This window comes from Phyllostomus hastatus, unplaced genomic scaffold (assembly GCF_019186645.2).
Source record: "Phyllostomus hastatus isolate PE091 unplaced genomic scaffold, TTU_PhHast_1.1 phas_scaffold_216, whole genome shotgun sequence".
Classification (NCBI taxonomy): domain Eukaryota; kingdom Metazoa; phylum Chordata; class Mammalia; order Chiroptera; family Phyllostomidae; genus Phyllostomus; species Phyllostomus hastatus.
Genome location: NW_025334018.1, coordinates 2,256,102 through 2,264,369, shown reverse-complemented (window position 1 = coordinate 2,264,369; position 8,268 = coordinate 2,256,102). Strand labels below are relative to the sequence as shown.

Genomic DNA, 8,268 nt, shown 5'->3' with positions numbered 1-8,268 from the left:
AAGAGAAGTGAATTTCTACCCAGGAAGTTAAGAATCTCTCTTCTCTTGAACTTTTATTATCCACCTGTGCTGAAGGAGAAGGTGGAGAACTAGGAAAAAATAACATAACCTCTCTCGGACAGCTTCCCATAATCCTTCCATCCTCAGAAATTCCATATTCCCTCCTAGGGACAATCCTCCTTGCTGCCTAATTTCTATCTCTCCTGTTGCCATTCTAACCACTCGCTGTGCCCTCTATGGAACCAGCCTCACACAGAACCTCTTTAAAGCTGTGAAGCTCACAGTTTTGAGGGGGACCCCATTTCAGCCTTCTTGAGAGCCATTCTCTCCCCCTCATCCCGTTCTGTTCTCGCTGGGGATGTCAGTTCCTGTTCTAAACCCACCCCCACCCAGGCCCCTTTTCCGGTGATGTGTGCCAGCCAGTCCTGTACCCCACATTCCCAGCTGTTGACATTTTGTTGCCATTACCCACGGGATAAAGAAAGGGGCCCTGTTGTTCAACAATGGGGGAAAGATTAGGACAATGGGAAATTGTGCTTCTGATGGGGTGGGGACAGAGACGGAAAGGGCAGACAGATGGACAGATGGGGGGCTGGACAGAAGGGGTCAGGTTTCTTGAAGCAGCTAGAGGACCTCAGAGTGTGGTTCCCACCTTGACAGCCTCTTCCCGGAGGCAATGTGCACCCAGGCACCGGAGGACAGAGGTGAGGACTTTGTTGGGAAAGAAGGAGGGGAGGGGTGCTCCGTTCCCACACTGCTCTTCTGGGTTTTCTAAGTTCTGGCCTGTTAAGGAGTCAGAGCCCTAAAAGCAAGATCGTTGGCCCAGCAGCTCAGCCTACAGATGAGGCCCATATAGAAAAATGGAGGCATCTGGAGCTTTACAGCTATGGATCTTTGAGGCTCATCTCTATGCCCATTGGTCCAACATCCTCATATCTATCAATCAATCAACTCTTCTCTGGTCAGAGATGAAATGAGGCACTTCGCTGTCTGCACTCTTCCAGGTGATCATCCTTGGTTGCTTCCTTTATTCCATACCCCTTAGTGGGTCCCCAGCCCATATCCCAAGCCCAGCATCTTCCCCTGGGCCCAGGGCAGTGAGCAGTGCAGATAGAGTGTCTGGTCACAAGACTGGATATGGGTCGCTTAGCCCAGCTTTAGTGGAATAATGGGTAGTGGAGTTCTTGGCACCCTGGCTTCTTCTGTGAGCTCACAACAGAAGCCTTTCCTTCAAGATGTACAAGGAGTGGTTGCACTGACTAGGTGCCTAAGTCCAGGGCTGTAAGGGGTCTGGACCTCCCAGTGGCCCAGGCAACTCCTTTACCAGGAACCTCTTCCTCCTGCAGGACAAAAAGCTGCCAGTCACTGCTCCCTCCATCTCTGCGAAGAGACCATCTTCTAACAGGTAGGCACTGGAGGTATTGGCCTCTCTCATCCTCTGTAGGGGTAGAAGAAGAAGCTGTGCGTGCACTTGCTCTAAAATACAAAAATACAGATCAGTGATTAGGAGCTTAAGCCTCAGTCAGATCTGGATTCAAATCCCAGAGAACTCCTCCTCTTACAAGCTGTTTGACCGCCTTCAAGTTTACTAAAATGCATGAACCTTTGTTTGAGCGTAGAAAATGGGATTCGTAATTGTTCCTACAATTGTTCCATAATTGTCTGTAGACTTGCTGACAGGAGTAAATATGAAAGTATGCATGTGAAGTGCTTAGAGCCGTTTCAGGCACATTGAACTGGCTAATGCTAGCTATTACTAGTGGTCCCTTAGTACATCTCGGTTCCCACTGTCGCTCTGATGACCAGGTTCTCCCTCCCTCATGTCCCTGTCCCAGGTACTTTCCTTTTAGCCATTGGGAAGTCCTTTGTGTGCCTAACCTCCATTTCTCATTCCACAAAGTTGTCTTTAGCCTTCATTTGCAGGAAAGCGGAGCTCAGCTCCTCAACTTTCTGACCCCTCCTCGGTGTTTTTCCCCTCTCCCCGTGTCCCAGCTCTCCTTCCCAGAAGTCCTCAACATGAGCTCATTCACACATACACACACATTAATTTAGTGCCTACTGTCTGCCAGAAACTATGCTGGGAGCTGCACAAATGAGCTCACATATACATAACACTTACTGCACATCAGGCACTATTTTAAGCCGTTTACATATATTATTTTAATCAAATCCTCACAACTACTCAGTAAGGGAAGTGTGTATTACTGTCCATATTTTACTGATGAGGACATCGAAGCAGAGAAAGGTTACATAGCTTGTTCAAAGTCATGCAGTTAGAAAGGGGAGGAGATTTTTAAAGTCAATAAAACTAGGTTAAGGGATCTTCAATTTTAAAAAATGGCCAAAGTAATGAAGAATAGATATAATAAAGAAGGGGGAAAATAGCTACTGAAATAGAAATTGTGTTTGAAATCTTTTTAGTTATTTTTAGAGAAAGGGGGTAAAAAAGAGGGAGAGAAACATCAATGTGTGGTTGCCTCTCACATGCCCCCTAGTGGGGACCTGGCCCACAACCCAGGCAGGTGCCCTGACTGGGAATAGAACCGGTGATCTTTTGGTTTGGAGGCAGGCACTCAATCCACTAAGCCACACTACCCAGGACTGAAACCTTTTTTTATAACTATATTGTTATACTTTATAATGACTGGAAACCTTAACTACATATGCTTATGTATTACTTTCAAATTCACATTGTTGGTTTAGCTGCTAATAAAAGTATTTCTAAGAAAAAAAAAGTCCCCAGTCCAGTGGGCAGGGGAACCAGACAAGTGGATCATAGTGCACTGCAGTGGGGTAAACTGGGGGGAAGAGGAAAGCTTCCCAGAGGAGGTGAGGCCCAAACTGATGCCTGCGAGGAGGTGAGAGTGAACTTGGACTGTTCTGGAGCCAGAAGGCCAACATGTGTGGAGTGAAGAGGGCATGGGTGGTGCAGAGAGACTGGATCACAGAGGTCTCCAGGCTGTGGTTAGGTGACTCGGCTTCATTCTCAGGGCAACAGGGAGCCACTGTTTGAAGGAGAGTGACCAGATCGTATTTACTCTGGCTTCAGATGGCAGTGGGTGTTGGGAGAGGATAGAGACTGGAGTTGGCAATCCAGATGGCAAGACTTGGGAACTGGCACTTGAGAAGGTGATAGGTAGAGAACTTGCTGACTGAAGGGATGGGGGAGAGAAAGAGGGATGGGCTGCTGCCAGGGTGTGGTTGTTACTGACCCTCCTTGCCCCTCTCACCTTCCTTTTGCCACCAACATAAGCCCCCTTTTCAGCCCCACTGGCTTCCAGCTGGACAGTCCTCTCAGGAATCCCTGATGGAAGTTCCTCTCCAGCTCTGCTTTCCCTGCCCTGTCCCCATTCCCTCAGTCCTAAAGAATGGCCCACCCTTTTTGCCCTTAGATCCAGCCCGGCGGACTCCCCATCATGCAAGGCTGGCTCAATCTCCCCACACTCTGTCACTTCCTTCTCCCTTGGGCCTTCACCATCTTCCACAAAGCCCTGGGGGACCCAGGTAAGACCTCAGTCCAGTGCAGAATCTGAGGAACAGTGGGGGAAAGTCTCCAGGTGTGGGAAAGGTGCAAGGCAGCTGTTGGAGGGACCCAGGGAGTGAGAGTCATTGCTGAGTGCGCAATGGAGTAGAGGATGGGGCAGCCTGGGGAACAGAGTCTAGATGGACACTTGGGGCAGTAGGGGTCCGGGGGGTCCTGCCACTGTGGCCCCCTCTGCTCAGCATCCCACGGGGGCCCCCACTACCTCCTGGCCCCCATCCACGAGGTCATTCACTCTCGTCGTGGCGCCACAACCACGCTGCCCTGCATCCTGGGCACCCCGCCTCCCAGCTACAAGGTACGCTGGAGCAAAGTGGAACCAGGGGAGCTCCGGGAAACGCTGATCCTTATCACCAACGGACTGCACGCGCGGGGCTACGGGGCCCTGGGGGGTCGAGCCAGGATGAGGAGGGGTCATCAGCTAGACGCCTCCCTGGTCATCGCGGGCGTGCGCCTGGAGGACGAGGGCCGGTATCGCTGTGAGCTCATCAACGGCATCGAGGACGAGAGCGTGACGTTGACCCTGCGCTTAGAAGGTGAGGCCCTTCGGTTCCAGCCCCCTCCTCTCTTGTGGTGGTGGTGGTGGGGTTGTTCGGGTCTCCCAAGGGTCCTTCCTCAGCATCTCCCCGGTTGTTCCTGCGGTCCACTCCTCCCCCGCCGCCCAGCCCTCTCTGCTAGGCTGCGCCGTCTTTTCTTTTCCCCTCTCGCGTCTGCCCCCTCCCCAGGTGTGGTGTTTCCGTACCAGCCCCGTCGAGGCCGGTACCAGTTCAATTATTACGAGGCGAAGCAGGCGTGCGAGGAGCAAGACGGACGCCTGGCTACCTACGCCCAGCTGTACCAGGGTGAGCTGCCCCCGGGCACCGCCTAAGCCCCTCCAGGCTGTCACCAGGGATCTCAGCGGAGGCGACCTCCGGGTCTGGCTCCTGCCCGTGACGCCTCTAATCCCCCCATCTCCCGCCAGCGTGGACCGAGGGGCTAGACTGGTGTAACGCGGGCTGGCTGCTCGAGGGCTCCGTGCGTTACCCTGTGCTGACAGCGCGCGCCCCGTGCGGCGGCCACGGTCGGCCGGGGATCCGCAGCTACGGGCCGCGCGACCGGAAGCGCGACCGCTACGACGCCTTCTGTTTCACCTCCGCGCTGGCAGGTGAGGGGCTGGGCGCGCGCTGCGGCGCGGGGGCGGGCCTGAGGGGCCGCGGAGGACGCTGTTGGGAAAAGACTGTGAGCGGCGGCGGGGTCTGGAGAACCGCGGCCGGCGGGTGGGGAGTTGGACGCTGGAGGCTAGAGATCTCCGTAGGCTTGCACACATTTTCAAGGCCTGGCGCGCGCGCGCCACTCCGCCCACCCACTCCAGCCTGCCTCCCGCAACCCTACCCGCGCTGCCACCCAGCCTGGCCCGGTTCCTCCGCAGCCTAACTGTCCTCTCTGTTCCCCGGGAGCCGGAATCCCCCCTGCACCCCTCCCCGTCCCCATCCTGCTCTCGGCCAGTGACCCTCTCCGATCCCCAGGCCAAGTGTTCTTCGTGCCCGGGAGGCTGACGCTGTCTGAAGCCCACGCGGCGTGCCGGCGGCGCGGGGCCATGGTGGCCAAGGTCGGGCACCTCTATGCCGCCTGGAAGTTCTCGGGTCTGGACCAATGCGATGGAGGATGGCTGGCGGATGGCAGCGTGCGCTTCCCCATCACCGTGCCGCGGCCGCGCTGCGGGGGCCTGCCTGATCCTGGAGTGCGTAGCTTCGGCTTCCCCCAGCCCCAGCAAGCCAACTACGGGACGTACTGCTACTCCGAGTAGGGCCCACAGCACAGCCTCCGGCGCGCGCGACAAAGCCTGGGAGTCGTGGCAGGGGTTCTCTTGCCGCCTCTCCCGAGAGCCTCCTCTCCCGCCAGATGAGGAGCAGCCCCTCCTAACCCGCCTTCCTGGCGGAGGGCTACAGGCGGTAGATCCGGGCTGGTCGGCTGTCGGGAGCGGAGGTAGTGGAGTCCTCGGTGGTGTGGTGCAGCTACGACCCTCGGACCTGCGGATCAAGGCCCCGTGGCGTTTTGCGTGCCCCCGGCAGACGACTCAGCGACTGCTAGAGGGCGGGAGGGATGCCCAGGGCACATTAACTGACCTCTGTATACAGCAATAAAATAACTGGAAGTTTTTGTGTTGGGCGAAGCTTTAAGCGCGGCGAGGCTTCCGGGATAAGGGGAATTAATTCGGGCCCAGAGTGCTGACTGTGCCCGGAGGGGCTACTGCCGCTTAGGGGTGAGCCTGCAGGAGAGGGGATGGCGAGGAGATGGCACCAAAAGGCCTAAGGAGAGTTGGAGACACAATGAGCTCTTGGCCGGGTATAAAACGGGGAGATCACAGGGTGTTGAGCCAGGCACCACTAGAGGGCGCCACAAATGCACCTCAGATTCAAATCTACCAGAAGAGCTGCAAAACCTAGGCCTACCCCCTGGGCACCACAGAACAAATAAAAGAGGGACCTAAAAATATTTCAAAATGTGTTTGTATCCTGCCAGTCTCCTAGAATGGTTTGCAGAGTACTATTAAAGAAAGGAAAGTTATACCGTTGTTACAATTAACGGGAAATTCACCCTATGGAAGGAGGAGGCAGCAAACACACCAGCATGGTTCGGCAGGGTTGATACTGGGGGTGATTGCACATTTGGATCAGCGTTCACCATCACCATGGCCACCAAAGAAAAGAGGCAACTGGATCAGGAGCGGTCTTAACATCTGGCGAAAGGAAACATACCAGTAACTCAACATACGAACTCGAATGTCAATTCGTTTTTCATATATATTATTTTTTACTGTTCAAGCAGTCTAACCGCGGCACAAAAGCCTGGTCTAGAGACTAGTAATGACTGGAGCAAAGGATATGACCCTTCTAATAAGGCTTGATGCATGTAAAATTGTTTTCCAAGAGTGTTCTCACTATTACTGTTAAAGAGAATTCATCTCATAGGACTGTACAATGTAAGAGACAGAGAATGATCAAATGAATAGCATCTTCAATAACCCTCAGATAGCAAATGAACTATCTGTGCCAGTTCCTAAGCTTTGGTTTTATGGAATTGGGCATTGGATAATATCTGCCTCCAAGTTTGTGATGAGCAGTATTGAGACAATGCATGTACTGGGTAGTACATGCCTGCTACATAAGAGGCATGCAGTAAGTGGTACCTATAATAATCAGTGATTGTTATAACAATAATTATTATTATTCAGGTTTTTATTAGATAGCTTGTAGGATTGGTTGCCATAGCTCTTCTGGATTTTCTAAGTTCTGGCCTATTATGGAATCAAGAGCCTAGAAAGCTAAAATCCTTGGCCCAGCAGTTTAGCCTGCAGGCAGACATGGGTTTTCTTCAGTTTGATGCCTTCAGACTTTGTCCAGAGACTAATGAGAAATTGTCATGGGAGGAGCTTCCCATTTGCTTGCTGCAAAGCTTTGTCTCTTTACCCATAAAAACACGTGACCATCCCTTGCCAGTATGGCTCAGTTGGTTGGAGCATTGCCCCATACACCAAAAGACTGGGGGTTTGATTCCCGGTCAGGGTACACGCCTAGGTTGTGCATTCGATCCCTGGTCAATTTCAGACACACAGAAAAACAGAATTGTGTCACGAACCACTTCATCGTTTAGCTTGACCATTTTGAATTTCTGCCCTTCTTATTTCATCTATCCCTATGCTCATGTTTGTTTTGGCTGGAGTATTTTAAAGCAAATCCCAAACAGTCTATCATTGTACCTGTAATACTCAGTATGTATTTCTAACATGCAGAGAGTTTTTAAAATAACCATAATTCCATTATCAATCATAGTCTCCCAACAAAGTTAAACTGTGTTATCTATTATTTAGTTAATGGTAAATTTTCCCTGAATACCTAAAACATATCATTTTATAGTTGATTTGCTCAAACCAGGATCCAACTAAGATCTACATATTGTACTTGATTAAATTTTTGGTTAAATTTTTTAAAGTATCTTTGAAGCTGTAATTTTTATTATTCCATTTTGCCTATGCCATTTTGTTTGTTTGTTTAAGAAACTGGATCATTTTCCTGTCAAGTCTCCCACACTCTGGCTTTAGCTTAGTATATCCTTATAGTGTCATTTAACATGTTCCTCTGTCTCCTGTAATTATATTTAGAAGCTTGATTTAATTTGAATTCACCTTTTTTCTATTTTCTGACCACAAGTTCATTCAACACAAAATAACCCCTCCAGCTTTACTGAGGTGGTTGACCATATCCATGACCCAACCCGCCTCTAAACTGGAATTCAGTTGCTGACCCAGCCTTGGCCTCAGCTTTCTCGTCAGCACCAGGGGGCACAGTGCCCCAACTGTAAGTGTCTCTGTCAGCTTTCCCTCCTGGAAGCCTTGCAGGTCGCTCACCCTCCAGACCTTTGGGCCTTGACCTGCCAGTCTCAGGCTGGCTGCAGCACCAAGTGGCAGGCACGATCTCAGGGGGCAGGTAGAGGTAATCGCGGAGATACTAGATGCCCCCGTTGGTAAGGTACCAGTAGAAATGTCTCCAGGCAAACTGTTCCTTCACGCAGCCTTGTGATTTGAGAGACTGCACAGCCTTCAGGATGTGAAGATTAGGCATGTTCTTGTCTGCCAGCTCGGGGTGTTTAGGCACGTGCACATCCTTCTTGGCCACCATCACTCCCTCCTTAAAAAGGAGTTCATAAATGGCAATACAGTTCTTCTTGAGCATCAACATTGCAACAAC

General features: G+C 51.7%; 1 protein-coding gene and 1 pseudogene across 4 annotated transcripts; one reads left to right on the top strand and one right to left on the bottom strand.

The window, feature by feature from the left end:
• Window positions 1-566: 566 nt before the first annotated feature.
• HAPLN2 (hyaluronan and proteoglycan link protein 2) lies at window positions 567-7,351 on the top strand. 4 transcript variants are annotated; one of them, XM_045817253.1, is made up of 9 exons: window positions 589-704; window positions 830-1,004; window positions 1,347-1,405; window positions 3,393-3,504; window positions 3,724-4,077; window positions 4,267-4,383; window positions 4,503-4,685; window positions 5,047-5,323; window positions 5,423-7,351. In XM_045817253.1, exons 4-9 carry the CDS (start codon window positions 3,417-3,419, stop codon window positions 5,424-5,426), a joined length of 1,023 nt encoding a protein of 340 aa, XP_045673209.1. In that variant the 5' UTR covers window positions 589-704; window positions 830-1,004; window positions 1,347-1,405; window positions 3,393-3,416; the 3' UTR covers window positions 5,427-7,351. The 4 variants fall into 4 exon arrangements, with proteins under 4 accessions (XP_045673207.1, XP_045673209.1, XP_045673206.1 ...); XM_045817250.1 differs by having other exon boundaries at window positions 5,047-7,351; XM_045817252.1 differs by having other exon boundaries at window positions 595-704; window positions 827-1,004; window positions 5,047-7,351.
• A 410-nt stretch (window positions 7,352-7,761) lies between these two features.
• Window positions 7,762-8,268, bottom strand: LOC123804781 (annotated as a pseudogene).